This window comes from Anabrus simplex, chromosome 12 (assembly GCF_040414725.1).
Source record: "Anabrus simplex isolate iqAnaSimp1 chromosome 12, ASM4041472v1, whole genome shotgun sequence".
NCBI classification, from domain to species: Eukaryota; Metazoa; Arthropoda; class Insecta; order Orthoptera; family Tettigoniidae; genus Anabrus; species Anabrus simplex.
Window position 1 is genome coordinate 11,991,650 of NC_090276.1, and position 24,542 is coordinate 12,016,191.

Consider the following 24,542-nt stretch of genomic DNA (forward strand, 5'->3'; position numbering starts at 1 on the left):
ATATTCTGTCATGTCGACGCCTACTTCTAAGGATGAAGCTCCCAAGAGAAGAAAGCTGTTTGAATGCGGTACTCCTCTAAGGAGCCAGGCCCGGGAAATTGTTTGCAACATCCATTTTAACGCCATAGAACTGATTTGGGCCCAAGTGAAGATTTTGTATCTGAGAATAACAGACTCTTCTGAGTTTCGGAAGTTGAACGACTTATTTTCGAAGCCATAGGCCGTAAAAGTACGGAGGACTGGAGCAACGTTGTGAGACACTTGAAGTCAGAGATAATTAAAGCTTGGGAGAAAGAAAGTCTCACAGACGATTACAATGCCAATTGTGACTCAGAAATGAGTGGTGTGTTCCCTTAGTATGATTATTTCCTTCCTTAGGGGAAATTGAATCCAACAGCAAAACAAGCTCTTCTACATGGTGAGTAGAAATTTAATTTAATTTTCTAATGTTTTATCTGTTCGAGCTTTGACATATTTTTATCTTGTAGCCTTATCCTAAATGTGTTGTGTATTGTTGTTCATCTTACGTGAATTATGTATGTTGCTACAAAGAATAATGGATTATGGACATATTCCAGTATATACATTTCTGTTCGTGTTGTGTATCGTAAATCAGCTGTTTGTATTCGTAGCAGTTTGGCACCACCGTCTGACTTCCGGTTAACTGTCAAGTCGAAACTCATAAAAAGTACATCTACACAGGAATTGCTTATGGTTCTGAAGACGAAAATGTCATCTCGGGGGAAGTATGTTTGAAGAAAACCTACACTGAAAAGCAGCTGCTGGGTGTGAAACAAGTTACAAATATTTTTTTTAATCACAGAACTAACAGATAATGAACATATTTTTTTGTGTAATATGATATACTTTTGAATAGATTGCTGTTGGAAAGGGCAAACGGGGTGTTTTGGATTTGACTCATAAACCCTTTAACGAGAGTGGTGCTCGAGTTAAAAGTGGGATTACTGATAACCCACTTCAAAGGTAGCTGCCCCGAGGGAATGTGTAGAAGAGGAACTGCGCACTAATTCTACGTGGCTGTGATATGTGTGTACAGTCGCATTATCTGACAGGTTGCTGCCGTTATTGCTCTCGTAGATCATGTCGAGGCGGTCGTTGAAGAGAGTAGGCTACTTAAGCCTCTAAAGAAAGTGAAAACAAGGCTGCAAATTAATGCGGTAAACACGTTATTTGCTCGCATATAATATCTGAATGTAAGGAATTAAAGTATACTTTTCGAGGTGATGCGTAGGCAGTCTGAACTCTCTGATAATGATATTTCTGATCAGAAAATGTAATTTCCTCTTTAATGTTTCAAGCAATTGTGTACACAAAAAAGTATCTCAGGCATAACTATCACCTCATGGTACCTCACAGCTTATGATAATGTGGATGGGTTAAAGCTATCTATACTAATCATTTCATAAATTTTACTGAGCAAGTTGGCCATGCGGTTAGAGGCGTGCAGCTGTGAGCTTGCATTCCGAAGGTATTGGGTTTGAACCCCACTGTCGGCAGCCCCGAAGATGGCTTTCCTTGGTTTCCTATTTCCCCTATTTCCACACCAGGCAAATGTTGGGGCTGTAACTTAGTTAAGGTTACGGCCTTTTCCTTCCCACTCCTAGCCCTTCCTTATCCTATCGTTGCCATGAGACCTGTCTGGGTCGTGGCGTTTGGCAAATTGTTAAATTAATGAATTTAATTTTATCATTATAGAGGTAGATGGAGCATTGTTGAGTCCTATTGCTGAGACACAAAAAGCGTGTGAAAACCGTTTCCAACCTTATTTATAATTGTTTGATCCACAATCTATAAAAGGATGTTTTATTTGTATACTAAATCCAAAGAAAGATCTCTTGCATAGAGAGTGAGTTCTACACCTTCCTGAATGAGCAGCCATCGTTACACAGTTTTAACAATGCATATTTTTTCCAGAATTTGGTGTCGGAAATTTGGAGTGCAGGTATTATTTGCGTCAAGGTCAGTGGAGTGCTTCTGACATAGAGATATCTGAAAGTAGGCATTTCTCTGCCCGCACTGTTGGCAATCTCTTCCTGCCAGTTATGTAAAAAATATTGTGAATTGCCACAGAATTGTTATGTTTGGGCCTGAGGAATTCTTTTTAATTCGTACATTGGTAATGCAGATTAGATGTATTTGTTTTCAGTAGGTAAAGGTGGTGGTAGTAGTAGTATTTTGCCATAGTGAGTACATGTGGTGAGAACACTGTGGTAATTTTTTTTTTCCTTGTGTGTCGCTCAAGAATTCCTTTATTAGACTGTAATATACAACGGTTACAATGAGAATACGAACACTGATTCATGTGTTCTAATGAGCGATCTAGTGCGTATTTTTATTTTGTGTCATCAGTATTTATGCATGCTGCAAATGAATTGAATACGATCGATCTACTACTGTAACTATTCTCACTACGTCTACTAGCGGACTCTCTCATTTGAAAGTGCTGTTAAGGTAAATTAGTGATAAACCTATGTCTCCGACTGATGTAAACAGATATTCATGTTTGAAATGAAAGGGAGATAACATGTTTTTGCAATAAGTATGCTTATAATATGCCCAATAGCAGTTGTTAGCTTGTTAGAAATAAGGCTGAAGTAAAAGATCGCTTAATTTTAATACTAGGTACTGAAATAAAATTAGAATGTGATTCTTCTCAAGATACGGCAGCTGATTGATTGCATAGGTTAAGTTGTACCCATTTAAATTAATGGTAAAAAGTTATCATTTCTCTGCTGGGGTGTGAAATGCTTATTCATCATAGCTTCTCGGTTGAGTTAGGTGACGCTTTTTGTGAAAGGAAAATGTATGTTTGCCACAGATACCTCTGGAGTTGTACTGTGCTTTTTAAGAATGAAATTGTATAGAATGTTCATGTGGTATCCAAATTAGAAAATAGCTAAGGAGTAAGACGCAGCATGGATATAATATGTGAAAACTGATCGCTGTTTCGTACCAATGACGAGTATTCGATTCTCAACCAACTTGTTGTTCTACACCTGATACCATATGTTGCCAGTGATGGACAGTAATTGTGACAGGGCACTGCCTTGCTGGACTTCCTTTCTGGTAACTTTTTCCATTACTATTTGCACACATCTTCTTTTATCCTTTACTGTATTTTAATTTTTGTTGCTTAATGATGTTTAGTATATTTTTCCTCTCTAGTCATTCCCGTAATTTAGCTTTTATGATGCTATCATAAGGCTTTATCAATGTCTGTTAGTAGGAGGCTAATTATCAGGCTTAGTATAATTATGTGCATAAAAATGCCAAAATAAATATGCATGTATGCACTACATAAATATTGTACCACAATAAAATTCTCCAGTTTCTCAACGAAATTCACAAGTCTTTTTTTCACTAAATCTCATCATCCTGGTGCTCAAACAAAAACTTGCATGCAGTACTCCAATTTAACATAGGAGACTTGTAGTATTGATGCTCCTTGAGGTTTTTCTTTGCCTTGGAGAACGTCAAAAGGCTTTTAAGATTGTGGAGACTGGAGTTTTCTTAACACTATACTGCAATTTCTTTTTTTTTTTTTCCCTTCTCAGAAAAACTGACTAGTTAAAACTCATTTCGGATCGTTCAACTACAGTTCCAGTCTAACATGAAGGGACAGTCTTCCTGCAATTTCTGGATGGCTGAAAGTATATGCTCATAAAATTAGAAAAAATAAATATAAGCAGTCACGAACACCCTCTTTGCTGAATACTTCTTGTGCTTCTCTAATAGAAGCAACTTCAGAATTCAGGTCAATTACCTGTTTTTAAATTTCTTCAAAATAATTGGCATAATAAACATCAGTTAGTGCTACGTTTCCCATCTTGTATGAGCTAGTAAATGGAAAGCCTAAATTTCTGATGAGGGAATTCGGTTTTTCCATCAGTAGAGAATATAAAAAAAATAAGGTGTAAGCCTCAAGGCGGGAGCAGCATATTACCAATTTTATTCTTCAGGAATAACTGGTTTTTTTTTTTTTTTTTTTTTTTTACGGTTGGGATCGGAAGATTTACTTCAGGAAAGGGAGCTTTGACTGCTTCAGCGCATCGATGAAATCCCTGTGCTCCACATTTGACATGTATCACTGGAAAATGCACCCTGCTGTCAGTTAACGCATCCATAGTAGAGGATAGTCAGATATTGACTGAAACTATCACTACTTCTTATTAGTTGCATTAAGAATGTTTGTCTTACTTATATAGTGTTGTTTAGGTGGGAATTTTAATAGTTTTTATGAAGTCCTTTTTTTTCACATGACACTGGGAAATCAGCACGGATAATGAAAATTATAAACTATGATATTCTCTTTCACTCGAAATACGAGTGTTACAGGGCTATAGTTCACATAGAAATATAATGTAGGAATCTCTTAGTTTAAAAGTAAGCAGAGTATGGCTGTGTACGAGGAGGTGGATCAAATATAAACGGGATTTTATTTTTTATTTAAATTCATTTATTAAAAAAACAAGGAAATTACAATTAATTTTTCCACATAGTTTCCTGCTTTGGAAATGTATTTGTCCCACCATATGGGCAGCTTTTTGAAGTCTTCATCATAAAAATAAACAGGGTCGTGTCACCAGCCAGTTGCGCACAAAACCTTCCACACTCTCGTCATCTTCAAATCGTTGCCTTCCTATAGCTTCTTTAAGTGGTCCGAACGAATCAAGGCAAGGGACCCATCTGGAACACACTTTACGGAACTGTAGGTTGTTTGTGATGATTGCTTGACAGCTCCCATAACTGATTCCGACTTGTTCTGCAATTTCTGATACTCTCGCCCGTCGATAGTCGTCAGTAATGTCTTTAACCGCACAAATGTTTTTGTCTGTAATGCTGGTCTGAGGACAGCGATCGTGTTGCTGATTGTCCACACATTCTCATCCTTCCTTGAACTTTTTATGCCTGGCAGACATGTGTCCTTGACAATGTTTGATCCCAAACTGTTCAGTCAATCTCTGGCAAATTTCTGCCGCTATAACTCCTTCTCGAGCAAGAAATTGTATAGATATGCGTTGCGCGGTGGAGGGATGCACCTGTTGCTCTGACATCGTGAGCGTTACTGACAAAACGGCAGAAAATATCTAACAGCACGCTCTTCCCACTCCTAATGGTCCCACCTAAGCATAGCAGAAGCACGGGGCCAGTCCTACCAACTGTGATGTTCGTGAATAGAAATCCAGTTTATATTTGATCGACCTTTGTAAATTCATGAAGAGAAACAACCCTTCAAAGGGCATATTTACATCAGTGACTGCCGAAGGACTGGTGGAATTCCATTGATTTTTTTAGATTAAAAATTAAATTGGCACAATTTCTTCACCATTTTATGTGCTTAAAGAAATCCTCTAACAAATGCAGAATTTATGCAATTGAATACAGTATTTTGTAAAATAGTATGAAAGTGTCATTTGTTTCAAATTTGTTTGGGGTTCGACCTCATCATGATCGCATAGGCATTCCACCAACTCAGTCCGTCTGGAATAGTTTCCGCCTGACCATTAGTTTTTCAGCCGTGCTATTGCCTTTGCACAAGTCATTTTCTTCTGGAGTACCCCTTTAGTTTTCCAACTTCCAACTTTATGTATAAACTAGTTTCTACTGTAGCTACTTTTTCATGCAATTTTTATTATATGAATTAAATGACAACTGTTTATACCTTGCAGCATAATTGTACTTCGGGTACTACTTTTGGCAAGCCACATTTGGGTAGCAAGTTCATAATTCTTTCATCTGCTCAATAGGAGATGTTTAGTGCTTTAATTTACCTTTTTGACTAATGTGTACTGTATGTATGTTATTATTTGTGCAGGGGAACAAGAACCTAGTGAACTCATTAGCTCTGGCGGCAGGAGCTCTAGGCAATAAGAGTCCCAACCTACAATCTCCTCCGAATGTGTCGGTGAGCAAAAGTGGTGTGCCAATGGTAGTGAGCTTGAGCAGCCTCCAGCCCAGTAGTATGGCAGGGGTTGGTTTACCATCATCAATGGTTAGCACTAACACCAGCAGCTTACCTGGCATGAACAGCAGTGGTGGGGGCATGATTATGACCAGCAGCCCAGTTAACTCAATGCACCATCAGGTAAAAATACTGTACATATCCATTTGTTATACTGGAGGGCATATATATATATTTTTTTTTTTGCGATGGTTGTATGCACGTATGGTGTTCTGCCCACAGGCAGGTTTTCACATGGTATTGCCTCTCCTTATATCCATACCCTCCTCTGATCTCATCAGGACATCTTTTCCTTCCACTTCTATATTGTTTGCCACATTAAATCTTTTGTCTTCTTTATCCCCAACACCCCTTGAGCATCCTTCAGTATGCAATCTCTTCTCAAGTAGTGACCCAACCAGTTTGTATTTCTGTTGTCTGCAGATATTTCTTCTTTCATCAACTCTTTTTAGTACCTCCTCATTTGCCACTTTTTCAGTTCAACTGATCTTCTCCCTCCTCCACCACACCTACATCTCAAAGCAGTTTTCATTCATCTTTCTCTTTAATGTCCAAGTCTGAGGACCGTAAATAGCCACACTCAACACAAAGCACGTTAGTAGTCTTTTCCTCACATGTCTATCTAAATTCCGTCGTATCCTATCCTATCGTATCCAATAATGGACCATTTATATTGGTATTGTATCCTATCTATTCAATGTTTCCTTGGTTATTTGGAAAGAAAATCACGGCTTTCTAGTTTTCTATATATTGGAGCCTGTTTTATGAGGCTACTGGTATTTTTCATATTTATTCTTGATCATACAATGATTTGTAGAAAGCAGTGTCCTGGGGCCTATTCCACAAAAGTATGGTCTTGTACATTACAAGTAAATTCTCTAGTAACCAGTACAAATACCAGAGTTTCTGTTCCACAAAATAATTTTCTACAGTTGTACTTTGCTACTCCATACTTACAAATTACCAGTGAATTTTTATGGGTGTGTTCCACGAAAGTACTAGTACTTGTAACTTACTACTGAATTGGGAAGTATTCTCTACCAGCGAAAGGACAATAATATATAAATGTACTAGTGCTATTTAAATACACTTATTTCACATACATTTTGATAAATAGTGATAGTGATGGTGATGAAAATTAAAACTACAGTCTGTATAGGGAAAAAATAAACTTCCAGTTTATCACAATTTGAATACAATGAGCGTGTTAGGTTAAGGAAAATACAAGTGGAAGAACTTTTGATAGATATTGGGCATATGTTAAAACATTCTACGAACAGAAATAAATCTCTCTCTGCTAAACACTTACTAACAACACTGCATTGGCTAGGAAATGGTGGTCAGTACCGTGGTTTTGCAGATATGCATGGGATGGCAAAATCTTCGGTCTGTAGGTCAGTACATTGTGTGGTAGCTGCAATAAATGATATTAAATTTCCTCAAATTGTTCATTGGCTTGAAAATACTGAACAAACATGTTCCAAGAAGGACATTCCTGGAACTGGAATCATTAATTCCAATTAATTCCAATCATTAATCCAACTTCTCCCCTCAAAAGCTCCATCAGCTTTTACCAACTCAAATATTTCCATCCAACCATTTATTTTGTCTTTTTTTTTTTCCAGACTCTCGCTGAATGCACCGAAAAGAATATCTTTCCTTCTTTCTATTTCCCTCAAAATGAATAATTTCCTTTCTCTTGACAGCATTTTAACAAATCATGCAGAGTTTGCAATTTCGTAACAAGTTTGGCGGCCGAATGTCGTTCTTAGCGGCATGGGATTCCTTATGACAGACCAAGGTGGGTATGTCAGACTATCATGGAACATATGCGAGGATCGCGGAAGAACAGAATGGGTGGTAATAATGGAGTAATTTCCTATCATCAAAGAAATAATCTGAAAAATTACATTGTAGCTTTAAGGAATTCACAGAAATATTAGAGTTCTTTGAATCTTTACTGCATAAGTTACCTTAAAATACGATATTACGATAAATGCGGCAAGCATAACCTAATTCAACGAATGGAATACGAAGACAAACAGCTGATTCATGCTATGACGTAGTATGTTTATTAATATGTCGTCACTTGTAAAAACTTGTAACAATTCACTGGTAATATACAAGAGACTTTCAATCTTTTGTGGAATAGAAATGTACAACTCCATACATTACAGGAACCCACAGTAGTAACTTGTAATGTACAAAACTAATCCTTTGTGGATATGTGAATCCGAGAAATTTCTGCAGCCAGTGGATTACACAAGAAAGTTTATAAAATGTTGCGTGTTGACATGTACTAAAAATACTCATTTGTATACCTAAAACCCTACGTACTTTATGAAATAGGGACCTTCCCAAATTTTTATACAATGCTTGTGGTTACATTTAGTTAGTGCTCCAAACTTCTCTTTATAAGCTATACATTTCATATTTGCTTTTGAAGTGCAATTATAAGAAGTAAATTGACAAGAGGGTCACCATTTTAATTTATATTTGGCTGAAGATGGCCATTAAGTGGCTGAAAGTAGTCCCCAAGACAGATGTAATATTATTTACTTGATATGTTGTATTGAAAATACAAAATAAAATAAAAAAATGAATAGGCTCTGCGCGAAGTGGTACGTTCAGAATTATTACGGAACGTGGTTCTTTAGGTTTCCTGTCATCAGGCTTTGCTTCCTTCCACCTGTCAACATCTGGTAAATTTCCCATGCTTTCATCACTACTGACACTTTTATCACTGTATTGTTCTCATCTCCCTTGTATTTCATTCTCAGAGCCATTGCCATCTCGGCTGGTGTCTTCTAACACTTCATTTATACGTTTCTCTTCTAAAATATTATACCATTTTGTATTCAGACTAGGAGAGAAAATCTTGATCCGAGAGAATGAAGTACTGGGCTGAGAGAAAATTGAAAAATCCATGGTATAATTGACTAAAGTGGTCCAATGAAGGCCATAAAATGTAAAATAAATAATTCAACCTTGTAGGGCCAGCTGAAATCTAGTCTCACGCCATGTGGTTAAGCATTGAATGCTTGTTCTCATAGTTTATTCTCTTTGTAGATTTTGTAGTAATTGCAAATATTGCATGGAGATGACAGCAGGAGCTTCTCCATTGCTTCTTGAATGCGTCTTTTGGGGCTGCAGCAATATGTAAAATCGACTTGTCATCTGCACAGAACAGAAAAGGTCAGATTTCGACTGTGTCGATGACTGACAGGAAGCATATTATGCTTGTTGATTATATATTGACGTACGCCCATAGACGGTTAAGGGAATTGAGAATTGTTACGGAGAAAAAGCAATATTGCTGATAAAAAGAAAGATATGGGGAATAGGGTATGTAAACCTTGGGCACAATTTTCATGAAGGAAGTTATGATATGATAGTTGGGCGATTCTGATACTAAGGCGAGCAGTGAAGGATTTTAAGATTCTTTTGGAGAAAATGGCTTGGGAAACCAAAGTGAAAGTGTGGATGTGTTTGTAGAATTTTGTCAAGAGGAAAATATATTGACATCCACTGCTTTGGTTTTGAATCCCATCCTTTCCAAGACAAGAAAATTTCTTCCAAGATGCTTTAATTTGTCCTATCTAAAACAAGATTGACAGCATACTAGTAAATGGGGTAGAAACCTACCCAGGTATGGATGTGAAATTGGCTCACAACCTACTAATGACACAAGATTTTTCTGATTCAAAGAAATAATGAATAAGCAGATCAAACATTGTGAGAAATTGTGGCAAATACATTATATCAAACTTCTTCAGTCCATTAAAGAGAAAGGTGAACGTTTTACTCCTACTGGTACAGAAGGTGCAATTGAAGATTTTTGGAAAAAAAAAAAATGGATGCGTCACTCAGTGTCACCGAAAACTATACAATGGAAATGGAATGACTTGACCAAAAATATGGCTTCCATTTGAGGTATTTAAATACAATTCAGGAAACTCAATCATCAAAAATTAACAGGTTCGATTCCTGGTATTGCCAGATATTAAGAATGACAGGAGGGCTGTATGTGGTTAAAATGGTACATCAGTTCCCCTCCCTTGGGGTACCTGAAAAGAGTTGCACCACCTTCGGATTAGGCCACAATTTGACTTTATAGGTCAAGAAAAATGTGATGAAATAATCTCCTTTTCATGCCAGAATACTATTGGATGAGTGAAAGGTAAAGACTTCCACTGTTTGCAACCTTGTTACTGGGTGTGATAAGAGTGGTAAGCTCTATGCCTGGCCAGCTTTGCGCCCAGGAATTAACTTGGTACTTTGTTTAAGTGTAGGCTGTGGAACCTCAGGATCATGTGCCTCTCTAGAAATGGAAATCATAGTTCTGAGTTTTGGACTCCCTAATGGGGAGTGAAACTGATGGCCTTCCAGGTGAACCGCACACCATCATCATTCATGTCATCAATTTCCCTTTTCCAATACCACTCAGCTCAGGATGTTAATAGCACCTTTCCGTCTTCCTCTATCCAACCATCATTACTACTCCTCAACTGTGCTACAACCCAGATTCCCTTCTCTTTTGCTGTTGTTGATCAACTTCAGCTACTACGGTCTGGGTGTTCCTCTGGTTCTCCTTTCCTCAATCTTAGCCTCAAACATCTGCTTGGTATCCTCTTAACCTCTTCAGTGGCACGCCCGAGAATTTCTCGGGTATTGCACGCCTGCCCATAACGTCACCGCCCGAGAAATTCTTGTTTAGCTGCAGTGTTCATTTCGCGATCGCCCAATAATTTCTCGGGTACTGTGTTCTCTTTGGAAAATGTTTTCCAGCATTCTCAACAGATGGCGGAAAGATTTCCAGCTGTATTCATGAAGCTTCTGGCCTAGAATATGTCTTATCTTCTCTACTTTACATATACAATCTCTGGCCAGCTGACGAGGTAAACAGAAATGGCGAGTGTGAAACGGTAGAGAAGTTTGTCTGAAGACAAAATAACGAACTACATAGTCCGGCTCCATGGCTAAATGGTTAGCGTGCTGGCCTTTGGTCACAGGGGTCCCGGGTCGATTCCCGGCAGGGTCAGGAATTTAAATCTTAATTGGTTAATTTCGATGGCACGGGGGCTGGGTGTATGTGTCGTCTTCATCATTTCATCCTCATCACGACGCGCAGGTCACCTACGGGTGTCAAATCAAAAGACCTGCATCTGGCGAGCCGAACATGTCCTCGGACACTCCCGGCACTAAAAGCCATACGCCATTTCAACTAACTACATCAAAGATAAATCTCTAATTAACATTAGTATTTCTGATAGTAGTGATACTAATGCTATTGATTCTTCAGATGATGACCTTCTTAGTAATTCTAGGGAAAGTGGAGAAGGTATTACGTCAGAAGCTAAGGTGATGATAGATGTTGAATATACATTTGTGTGGAAAAAGTGTAAACCGGGAGATAGTGTGCGACCTAATATAATTCCATTTACGGGAAATCCTGGTGTGAGGGTTGGATTATTACCAGAGGTGAGTGCGATTGACTGTTTTGAAAGTGGTTATAATGTATAACGGATGAAGTTGTAAATTTGACAGTGAACGAAAAAGTTCATTGGCCTTATGCTAAAAGTGCATTGAAAAACGTGTAAATAAATCTCCGCATGCAAAGGCACAGTTTTGAAAAAAACTTACATAATTTTGAAATGTATTGCGTTAGTATTGTTGATGGGAATAATACAAAAGCCTGAAATAAAAATGTATTGCTCACAGGACAGTATTCTCAAAACACCAATATTTTATGAAACCATAACACAGGCATACTGTAAAAAGTGTAAATAGATTGTAAAGTAATATTTTATTAACCTTGAATGATATATGAATGTGTTCCCTTAATAATTGTCACTCATTCCTTGCTTCCTAAAAATAAATAATTTCTTCCAAGAAACCTCACTTTTCTGGCGCATGAGAATTGCCAAAATCCGCCACTGAAGGGGTTAACTCGTGCAAACTTCTAATTTTATTTCTTGTCATTCTGTCAGATAGCTTTTCTATGGTTTCCTTCCTAACATCATCATCCTTTCTTTTTTTTTTTTTCTTTTCCCATAATACTTTTAAAATGTCATGTCAATGGCCTGGATTTTTCTCGTAGGTTTTAGTCATTCTTCAGGTCTCTGCTGCATATGTCAGGATGGGGCAATAGTACACTTTATACATCATCTCTGTACATTAACATCTTTCATATAAGGTTCTTTACACTAGTACAATAACCGGGCAAGTTGGCTGTACGGTTAGGGGTGTGCAGCTGTGAGCTTGCATCTGGGAGATAGTGAGTTCGAACCCCACTGTCTGTAGCCCTGAAGTTGGTTTTCCACGGTTTCCACATTTTCACACCAGGCAAATGGTGGGGCTGTACCACATTAACACCATTGTGTTGCTTTCGTCCACACTAATTTTCATTTTATAATTACCAGTGTATTCACTCAGTATGTTCAGTTGTCCTTCCACATCCTTACTGAACACAACGTCAGTGTGAAAAAGATTTCTATATCATTTGTACTTGCGATTTCCTGCTGGGACTCAGCTATACCAGATTTTTTTTGCATGTGAAAGTTGTTTAGTAGGAATAATTCCCTTGTCTCATGAACCTCTGTATTCCATACTGTATTAGTTTATAAAGCACTGAGCAAGTTGCTGTGCAGCTTTTTTTTTTTTTTTGGTTCAGATTTTGCAACAGAGTCTAAACTCGTGACGTTCTTAATGTTTGCAGAATTTGTCTGTCCAGGTGCAGCACGCCGTGGCCATGCAGAACGGGCCAATCATGGGGCCACGGACTGTAACTGCTGCCGTCATGCAACAGCAGCAGGGCAGCCATCTTGTGACCAGAGGGCAGTCGCCTCATCAAGTGCATACGGTTGGCATGAACGTTGGGCCTTCATCTCGCATGCAGGTCAGTTTTCTGTGATTTTGGGGAAGTTTGCATAGGAAGTAGATACCAAATGTGTTGGATAAGGAACTAAAGTGGACCTCATTCTTGTGATAATTCGACCTATTTGCAATTTGAAAAATATCTTTGATATGGCATCATGATCTGTTTAAAACAATAGGGTACTCGACTTATTGGAGATTTATTTTCCTTGGTATATCTTGGAATATAACTGTGTTTTCCACTGAAAGTGTGAAATTGTCCAACAGTACTTTGCAAACTCTAGCTGTGATGTTTTTGATAAAATTTTGATTTTGGATGTAGTGATTTTTTGTGATGAGAATTTTTACAATTTAAGTGAAGGTAATACCCAGTCAAAGGGCAGGAGATTATGAGATCCTCACAGTTAAAGTTGCTGAACTATGTTAACTTCTTTCTGAAGCGTAAATAATTATATCTTAGGAAAAAGTTTAGGGAAGAGATATGTGTAGGGCTCGGTTGTTTGGGGAAAGTCATATTTTTTCTTTTTCTCTATTTTCTTGCCTGATTCAATTTTGGTGAAAATCAGGTGTTAATCTTCACCATTATGATTTTTTATTTGTCATATAAATGCATATTTTGGCTATTTTTTGTCAATGTCATATTTTGAGCTATTTTCTTAGGAATGTCATATTACAGTGATATTAGTTTTCTTCTTGTGCATGAGAATGTCTCATAAAACAATGCAATTTTGCAGGAACCCTTTTTTGTTTTGTACCTGATTTTGCATATTATTGCAGACTAAATCACAACGATTGCTTTATTGTCTTTTAAATATTAAATGCCATTTCTTTCACACCATTTGGACACATCTTTCATATCTTCAAAAATCTACCACCTCTACTAATATAACCCTGTGACTATTGCCAGCTTCCAAGCAGAATAAATCTTCAAGGCAGTTCTTCCCTACTTGATTTTCCCTCATTTTACCTTTGTCTGTTTCTGTATGGTTAATATATTCCTGTAGTCGTTTGCACTAACATTTGCCACAATTCTGTTTAACAGGTTTTCTATTTCAGAGACTGTGAACTGCTTATTTTTCGCAGCAACGTAACCCTTAACCTGAGCCCAGATCTTTGCAATTTCATTAACGTGGTGATGATAAGTTGGAAGTCTAATTACTTTGTGTCTGTGGTGTCTTGCAATTTCATCCACAAGTGGCAATTGTACATTTTCCTCCAGGAGCTGCAATAGTTCACCTTTCCTTATGTCTTGACTAGGGAGACAAAGACTGCATAAGAAATTGAAATTACGGAAGAAAATACAAAAGATTGTGAACTGTTTTTAAAACCATACTCGGTGAGCAAGGTAGCATGATGGGTTGGTGAATATAAACAAGAAAGTTGGCAACTAGGTTTTGCGATTGTGCTCTTATCCATGTGAATGGCAGCTAGGGATTGATTGGATGTCTGTATTTCCATTCACAACCGCCCTACGGAACCAAAATATCAGTTTACAAATAATAATGTTCTCAGTATAGTGTAAACTGACCTGTCAGTGCTAGATAGACAGATCCCAACTGTTCATGATTGAGGTCGGAAATTAGAGATCAGAATTGCTTTAGTCTCATAGCATTTAATTATATTGCATGCTGTGTGTCATGTTTCCTTTTTTATTTAGTAGTTGTAGTTCATTGATGGTATGTAATTAGAATTCACATTTTTGTTCCCATTTCTCCAGGCTCCTCCCAGCATGTCTGCCATCGGTCAGATGGGCCAGCAAATGAGTGGGGGTAGTCCGTATGGTTACGGTTCTCCTGGGGGTGGAGCAGGCCCACAGGGAGTAAGTGTTGGGACTGGCAGCGGTGTGGTAGCTCCTCAGCAGCGGACAGGTGTTGGAGCTAATATGGCCCCCAACATGGCGTCTAGGTTTAGTGGTGGTGCAGGAGGTACAATAGGTAAGTAATATCTTTCTTCATGTTGGTATATACTGTGGACAAGTGGTTGGAGTACGAAATAAGCAAATGTCTTAGTGCTGTGTGCCATTTTTAGTTTAATGATGTCCTTCATTGCATATTTTCTCCCCTTCCATTTCTGTGGAATGCAAAATTTAAATATAATTTGCAGCTTAATTCCCCTGTCCCTCGCTTAAACAAGCTAACTTCTAGAAGGACGTTTACAGGTAGTGAAGTTATTTCTCTTTTCCCTTTATTCCATTTAAACATTTTGTTCAACAATCTTTGCACTATTGTAACATCCATATACCTTAACTGAACATTACAATAAGAGAAGTCTAGCCTCGGGTATAGTGTGTGTGTGATGTTTTATGAAACAACGAAATTTTAGTTTAGACTTAAGTGTAGTGAATATCTGTTGTATTAGACGAAGAAACTAAAGGATGTGAAAGCGTGTAATAGTCGTCAGTTTCCTGTTTTTAGGCCCGATTGTATAAAACATTTGATCTGAGTTTAACGAGGGACAGTGGCCGCCAGTCAAGTTGAACTTCGGTTTTCTGTTGTATAAACGCTAATCTAAGATCATCTGTTCTTGATCTAATTTCAGATTTGACTGCCAAATATTCGTCACTTAATCTCCTTGAACCTAGATCGTCATTATTAATATTAAACATTGAACTAGATCTGAAGCCTTGAAGAAGTGTTTCCTTGCATCTTATCTGCATGAGAATACCATAATAATATTGAGGCGAGTTATAAATATGTTGAATGCTAGTACTTAAATAGTATATTTCACAAGTGAGGTTGTGTGAATACCATGTAAACAGTAGCCTACTGCAATACAAACACATTGCTAATACTTAGTTTTATAATACTACTTCATTAGTTCATTATTTATATTATTTTTCAAATTTACAAAACAAAGCATGTGTACCTCGCGAGATTACTATATTATCGACAGTCACGCGGCAAAACAACTTTGTATTTCATTTGTCAACAGTCGTAGACAATTCAATTCACCGTGTAAGTATTATCCAGGGGGCAAAGCAAATTCGTATTTTATCTGTTGACAGTCAGGGCCAGGTCAATCCCATAATTTAAGTATTATTCAATGGGCAAAGTTATTTCGTATTTCATTTGTTTTGCTGTGTTGCGGCGTCCACTTTTCTGAACTCTGATTACGTTTGAACTACACATGTGTAAACCAAGTTCAGTTTTGTACAACACGACAAAGTCATAATCTCAGTTCATTGTCAGAACTAGGTTCTAAATTGATCTCCGGTCAGATGTTTTTATACAACCGGGCCTTAAAATTTTAACTGGCTTTAATTACTTCTCGTTTTACAAATTTTTATGTGTAATGGTTGAACTACATCATTGTGCTCTACATATTCTAAATGCTAGGGCAAGAAAGCTGTCAGGTGCTAAATAGCAAGCAGATGAAGAGCAGCAACTTACCATGCAAGCGTGGATAGAGTATCACAAGAGGAATTATGGGTTCAACATTTTCAACTGCAGCATTTTTCACTGGCTGATGGAATGAGAAGTGATAGTGGTCGTTGTGTTGACAAGTAGATTGTGTTTTGAGGTAAAAGAAGGGGGCAAACTACGTAAGACAAGGGACTGGGGAGGGGTGGCAGTTATACTATAAATAAATAAACTGATGAAGCTCAACACTGAGCAGAATGAATAATGGTGATACTTCTTCCACTGGTGAAGGCTACAGCCAACAGTTTTGAACCCACACCTTCCTTTTTTGTGTAGTCTATCCACACATGCTTACACAGTAAGTCGCTGTTCCCCGTTTGTTTTCTGTGCATAAATGTATTTGTTGTTTTCACGTTGAATTCCTTATAATGTTGATCTAGAGAATCTAATACAATGAAGAAGCCCTTAAAACGGGGCTATGGAGCAAGTGGCCGTACAGCTTGGGTCACGTAGCTATCAGTTTGCATTCGGGCAGGCCCTGAAGATGGTTTTCTGTTGTTTCCCATTTCCGCACCAGGCAAATGCAGGGGCTGTACCTTATCTAAGGCTATGGTTGCTTCTTTCCCACTCCTAGCCTTTTTCCGATCCCAGTTTTGCCATAACGCCTATCTGTGTCGGAGCGACGTAAAGCAAACCAGGACTAAACATGTATGCATATGTAATATATAATAAAAATTTTTGATCTGGTAATTGAATGTTAACTGATATTTAATTATTTATGTCAGCTGCAGCTGCAAGCATTGTCTTAAGCATTACTCCTTCCTTTCCTTAACTATAGAATATATTGAATGTTCAGATACACAGTGTAAATATTGTGGTTGTTTATGCTGATCTTTAATGTTGCATCCAATTGATGCAGGTCCTCCAGTGGTGTCTGTGGGTGGTAATGAGGGAGGAATGGCTCCACAGGCCCAACCTCCTGCACCATCTCCTGCCCCACCACAGTCTGGAGCTCCTAGTGGTGGTCAGCCCGGCCCTCAGGCTGCCACTCAAGGAGCTCAAACTCCCCAACAGCCTGGAGGTGCAGCACCTCCTACTGCTACTTCAACTGCTGATCCAGAGAAGCGCAAGCTTATCCAGCAGCAGTTGGTGCTTTTGCTGCATGCGCACAAGTGCCAGCGACGAGAAAGTCAGGCCAACGGCGAGGTCTGGCAGGTAAGCAAGCCTGATAGCATTCTCATGAAAAACTGTTTATCTGTTTTGTTCTTTGTGTTGTATCTTCCTCTAACTTGGGATCCTGGCAATGTAAAGAGCACTGTGTGTATTAAATACCCTCAAAATAGCTATTTCCTCTTATACAGATGCTACTGGTTCCAAACAAGTATTGTTCAACTCCTTTTCACTTTTTCTGCTACTCCACATTTATTATCATCGACCAGGTTCCAATTGCTCTTAGCTGTTCTTAACCAGATGTGGGTATTATAATCCAGTTCTTTCTCAACCTCTCTTTCCTTTCATGTGTAATTCTATAGTTTTGATATTTTTTCATCATTGTTCTGTATGATGTCAAACTGTCAGAATGACAGGTCACCGTGGATAGTAGAATTGGAAACCGCTCAGCTTCTAAATTGACATTTCGCAAAGCATGTGATATATGATTGACCTTTGTTGCCAAAGCACTACTACTGTGAGGACAGTTACAATACAATTTCAATACAATATCACATGTATATCTCCTTCCTTGTGTTATTCCTGCACGTTTGCAGGGTCCACATATTTGTTATGTCATCGCCATTCGCTGCGATAAAATGTGAGTCAGCTGTGACAATATTGAATGTATAATACAGAAAAACTTGCCTAAACCAGACCTCCTATATACTGGAAACCTGCAAAAAAGGAAAACACATTTGGGAATGGAGGAATTTCTTATGTGATATCATCATCAATTTCCCTTGTCCATCTCTTGCCGGTTTGGGATGTCTAGGGCACCTTTACATCTTTTTATCCAGCCACCGTTGTTCCTGCTCAACTATGTTCCTGTCCAGGCTTCTTCTAATTATACTATTCCTGATTGTTTTCAGACACCTTAGTTTGGGCATCCAGAAAGTATATTTGGCTTTCTTGTAATACCCATTTCCGATAACACTGTCATGGAGGCTTTTATTATCTATTGTTGAGCTGTTGGGTAGGATAACAGTTGCTTAAGAGTAGACAGGACTTGATTTGTGTACCAGTTCATTCTTCTTTTTTTTTTCCAGTTCAATTCAAAATATGTAATGTAAAAATCAGGTTGAAATACTGCACAGGCTCTGCATCGGTGGGAGGGGCGTGTTCAGGACCTGGTGTTTCGTTGTACAGTGGGGGAGGGAATTTCCCTAGATCCTGTAGTATTTTGCATATGGGCCTTGTTGTCATTACCATGCTGTGTTCACTTGCGTCATTCTCCGAATCAATGAAACTTTCATTTTCCCTAATGAAAGTACTGTGGGGTTTATGGTACTGTGGATAGTCATCACTTCCCTAACTTCCCATTTCAGAAATATCACAATTACTACCTGACCCTGATATTGGTACATCTTCACAGGACTCAGTGTAGTTATCATCAGCACAGACTCTGTAAATATACATGGCTAAATCGTCAATATTCTCAAACACATCCTGCAAGGCTGAGGCAATTTCCCTACTCTCAACCTTGCATGATGTACAAAAAATTGGATGTCGTGAAAAAAACCCACATCTCTGTTAATGAAACTACTAGGATAACTTACATTTGAACTGTCTAGGATTTGCTGATGATCTAGCTGTTCTGGCCAATGATATTCAGGAAAAAACCCAACAAATAACATATTTACAGGAAATAGCTCAATATATTGGTTATAAAATTTATTTGAAAGAACAGAAATTATGCTAACTCAACTTCCACTTGCAAACAAAATTAAGCTGGGAGACCAAGAAATAAAAATTGTAGAACATTTTGAATATTTAGGTGAAATAATCACATATAACCTGAATGAAAAACCAGCATGGCAAAATAGAATAGTTAAACTGGTTACAGCACAGCATGTTACCAAGAATACATGTAATAGAAAGTGTCTCTCAATAGCAACCAAATTGAAACACTACAAAACATTCCTCAAGTCACAAATTACATTATGCATGTGAAACATTATCCAAAACAATAAACACGGTTGCAATAGATAGAGGACTCGCGTTAGAACCTGTTTAATTATCAATTAAACAGAGTTTGGAGTCTAGCTTCCAATGAAACAGTTCATAAAGAAAGAGAATCTGTGACTAGCACAATGAAAAATAAACGAATATCATTCTTGGGGCATCTAATACGGTCACCAGAAAATAGAACCGGTAGAAAAATTATGGACGAGTAAGAGTAATGTTAAATGGATCACAGAACTTAAAGAAGACATGAGAGAGTTACATATTATAACAGAAGATTTAAAATACAAAACAAATATACTCAACATATTGACAGATAAATACACTAGACTACAGATGAAAATCAGCAAGCAGAGAATAGGAAGAGTGATTCCAGAAACAGGGAGAAAATTATGTTCAGAAAGGATGAAGCAATATGAGGCTGACAAAGATAAGAAAAACCTCCATAAACCTGACAAAGTAGTCTTATGTTGGCTAAAATTTAAAATAAAATAAATAGAGCGACTAGGGTGATAGTTGTGGTAGATGTAGAAACTATAGGCTTTGCAGATACGAAATCGTCTTCCTTGTGCTGCTATCTTTCAGAAACCCGAGAACTTCAAGCATATACAAAAATGGCTTGCATAAAGAGTGGTGGTGTTCCTGGCAGTTAATGCTACTGCACGGAGGAATGCTCTTTGATAATCTAAGAATTAATGTTGTTTGCTGTAAGTTGTTTTACATAGATTTACTGTTTATTAAGATAACAAGAATTTCATAAAATTTGCAAACTTTCATTTTCATCTTGTGTAGTTTATATTTCTCTACATAGGCTACATAATCAGTGTAATGTTATCTTTTGTCAAAAATTTACGAAGCTCCTTTTTTTTTTACAAGCTTTGGGAAGTTTAAAAATATATATATTGATGTGTTGCAAAAGCTGGAGATATTCCTTTTTCCAAGGTTATCAGAAAGAAGTATATTCAGCAATGATGAATGAAAGGATGGAAGACATTAAGAGAAAACTTTCAGGACAAATTCATGGTGTATTATGATGAAACCACAAACAAACACAAAGAATCTATTTTTGTTATATTTAAAGAATAAAGACTTTTGCTACTCTGCTTTATAATTTCCGAAGATTCCCTAAATAATGCCGGGTGAATGAGATGTCGAGTGCTCCTTGTCCGTGTTCACCGCTTACCACTTTCCCAGTTCAGTACTTGCTCTAATCACTGCAGTGAGCAGGGCGTAAATGCTAAGATCCGTAGCTATGTTGTAGCCGCCCTTTTATGAGATATTGCTTCTTCAGAAACACGTTATCGAGGATTTAGCTTTGAATGGACTGAAATATCTGAGCGGTTGATGTGGGAAGTCGCTTCTTTGAGGAACAGAAAATAAAACGAAGTGCGAAGACTATTTTTTTAATTAAGGGCCATTTTTTTATAAAAATAAAACACAAAGTTTTACATACATTTGTATATTTTTCTACATAGTTGCCTTGTTTGTTTCGGCACTTCTCATATCTTAAAACTAGGTTTTGAAAGCCCTCTTCAAAGAAGGCTGCCGCCTGCTCTGACAGCCAAGAGTTCACTGCCATTTTCACCTCATCATCATTGAAGCGCTTCCTGCCAAGATGACGTTTCAACTGCAATAAAAGTTGGAAATCGGTCAGAGCAAGGTTGGGGCTTATACGGTTGGTGATCCAAAACTTCCCAAAGGAGTCAGTCAGTTCCTGGACAGCAGTGTGAGGGCTTGTGTTATCATGAAGGAGCAAAATTCCCTTTGTCAGCAAGCTGCGTCTTTTGTTTTGAATCGCATGTCAGAGTTTGAGGAAAATCTATTGAGCGAGTAGTTACCAGGAATCTTCTGTGATGACAGATGGCCAGCCTGAGCGTTTTTCATCAGGAACGTTTTCACGGCCACTTTTTATATTGTCTTACCCATATTTGCACTTTACATTTATTCATTGCATTATCACTATACACCTCACAATGCTGACGATGAATGTCTGCTCCAGACATGTTTCTTGACCACAAAAAACATATTACACAGACCATATCTCACACGCAGCAGGCAATTCAATAATCTTGAACATTTTAAAGATGCTCAGTTTAGCGTACAGGTTAGCTACACAGCTGCAGCCTGCTTGTTCGGAAAGGATGCCAGGATGAACGGTGCCTGCTTGTGACGTGCACGCTAACTATGGGATTATTTAAAAAAAAACCACTTCAAAAAACATACCTTGTAATTAGGATGCTCACAGGACTATGTAATTTGGATAAATAATCTAGGAAAAAATTCCTGGATAATGGAGATTTTGCTGTATTACATTAGCTGCAGTGAATTGCAAAGTAGTGTAAGACAAGATTGTATTGAAGAAGTGGACATTATTCTGTGTCATATAGAATGACCATAAACTATGCTGAATTTGAGTAATGTTTTGTCTAATGGGCACCATTGTTGGTCTATGGAAGTTACAGTAGAATTCCGCTATAGCGAGTACGTCATATAACGAGAACTCTGCTATAGCGTCGATTGTTTTCTGTCCCTTTAAAATTCCTATATTAAACTGTGTATCATCCTTCGGTTACAGCGAGAGCCCCTTCACTGACGGATCTGTTATTACGAGCGATTAAGCGCGCACAGTTTTTTCCGCTACCGATATTTATGCACCCCAGTGATATTGCATGCGATGGAATACCTTCGGTATCGTTTCCTCGCTGTGTGCACTAGCGAGTTCTCGTGTCGATATTCAAAGGCGATTACAAGTTGTCCATTTCATGACCGTATCGATGTTTAATCAAGAAGTATAAATAACCACCTAATCGATACTTTATTAAGATACTTTATTAAGAGGACCCCTAAGTGGTCGAAACATGTCCTGTAAGTTTTAATTTTATTCAATTTGCCTGAGGCATTAATAAAGTATCGATTAGGTGGTTATTTATACTTACTTCTTCTTTATTCAAAGGCGATGTCGGAGTTAGTTAGTAATACCCATCGACTGCTGTTCCATAAAGAAAATTCGAAATGAAAGAGAACATATTTTCGTAATGCGTTAATAGTGTGTACAATAACGGTTGTTAACTCGTTAAAAATTAAGGCTGACCTTAATTTTGAATCTAAATACTGCAATTAAGTAAGAATGGGATACACCTTGAAATATGGCAGAGTGCCTAATTGATTTCAGATGTTAGTTTATATTTTCTCGTATCTGGTTAAATTATGGAAAGGCTATTATGAAAATGTATAGTGAGAAGGTTATCATTTCTCTACTGGCGCTTGAAGTGTGTTTTCATCATACGTATAGTACGGTTAAGTTTGAATAGGTGACGCCATTTGAATAGGAAAACTGAAACGTTTGCAACAAATGCGATCGATCATCTTCGGTACGGTATAGTTTTCTAACTTTGTGTATTTGCGAGCTTCTCGTCGACGTTCACAGGCGATGTTGGAATTGATTACTAATACCCGTAGACTGCTGTTCTCTGAAGAACATTCAGGATAACACGCTTTCGTAATAAATGCTTAAATATCATGGCTGATAGCAGGTGTTAACTCGTTAAAAATTATGACTGAAGTAAACGATATATTGATTTGAATGTTATATATGGAAGTTAAGTAAGAATGTGATGCACCTCAAGATATGGCAGAGTACATCACTGATTTCAGAGGAAATTTCATATCTTCTCGCGTCTAGGTAAATTTCGGAAAGGCTATTTACATGTAAATTTTTCGCGAGTAGGTTATCATTTCTCTACATGGGTTTCAAATATGTTTTCATGATACATATACGGTTACGTTAGGTGACGCCGTTTGAAGAAGAAAACTGAAGTGTTTGCCACAGAAACCTCTGGAGTGATACTGTATTTCTCCGAATCCAAGACTTTTCCTCAGAATCTCCTGCGAAAACTCAAGTGTTGTCTTGCATTCGCAGCCTAACAGTAAGATAATGGATACCACTGGCAACTACCGCGGTAACCACGCTGCTTCTCTTTGCACACGCACAAAACTCGTTGACAATAAACGACCGGCTCTTTACTGTAGCCCACATCGCCATCTGCGACAACTGGTTGTACAGCGCTTGTGTGTAACGTCACTGGATCTGAGGAAATAGTGAAGAGAGTATGATGTTCTATTAGCTTCTACAAAAACGTTTCTCAAATCTGCAGAATGGCATTAAAACATGCGAGCCTTTGAATTCTTAGAAAGGCCATGGCTACTCAGTGGCAAAGTTATAATACATCTATTGTACCTGACGCTAAGTAAAATTAAGTTTTATAGACAGCAGGAATATTTTCGTGACGGATAGTCGTATTGTAAAGATACGTGGAAAAAGTATTACCGGCAAATATTCAACGGGTTCTAGTCGGTATTATGATGCCAATTTTACTGTAAGTTAATGGTTATTAAACACTCGTAAATATAGAATAATTCTGCAGCTGCAAGAAAATACGGCATAAGCGTAACTAAAGCCAACATTTCAACATCCGTGATTAGGCCTATACCAAGCGGTACGTGAGTGTAGCGGTAGCCGGTTATATCTGACGCTTAGTAAAAGTAAGTTTTATAGACAGCAAGAATACTTTGCTCATGGATCATCGTATTGTGGAGACGCATGGAGTAGGTATTAGTGGCAAAGTTTCAACGGCTTCTCTTCGGTATTATGATGCCAGTTATAAGTTAATGGTCTTTAATCCTGCTGAAATAAAGGAAAATTGTGCAGCTGAGAAAAAAAAAGAAAGAAAAAAAAAGATTCATGACGAAAGTTATGTTCGGCGTCTAAAAATAGTCTAAAAATGCGTAGGCCTACTGTACAACAAAGGCATTCATATGATTTCTCAAAGTACTTTCTGAGCGTGATTTAAATTTTTTGACGGAAAAAGTGGCGTTCATCTGGGATTCGGAGAAATACGGTACTATCTTTTTTCAGAATAAAATTAAACATACACTTTCACACAATATCATACTTTGAAAAATAACAAAGAAGTAAGCCAGTGTGGATATCATCTGCAGAAACGCAAGTTTTGGACAAACGTATTGCCTTTCATACCGATTTTAATGTACATGGGGGTTTTCCTGACTTTTATACAAAAATCGGATATAACGACAATCCGTTATAGCGAGTAAATTTTTCGCTGTTATGAATTCTTGCAATAAAGGACTTA

General features: G+C 37.8%; 1 protein-coding gene across 2 annotated transcripts in view; it reads left to right on the plus strand.

Moving 5' to 3' along the window:
- Nucleotides 1-24,542, plus strand: part of LOC136884354 (CREB-binding protein) — a 263,590-nt gene that overhangs the window by 50,937 nt on the left and 188,111 nt on the right. The window contains exons 4-7 of one of the 2 annotated variants that reach the window (XM_067156476.2): nt 5,837-6,106; nt 12,702-12,881; nt 14,577-14,793; nt 17,138-17,433. In XM_067156476.2, coding sequence (XP_067012577.2) covers nt 5,837-6,106; nt 12,702-12,881; nt 14,577-14,793; nt 17,138-17,433 — 963 coding nt within the window. The remainder of the gene's footprint in view (nt 1-5,836; nt 6,107-12,701; nt 12,882-14,576; nt 14,794-17,137; nt 17,434-24,542) is intronic. The other variant, XM_067156477.2, reaches the window with a different exon arrangement.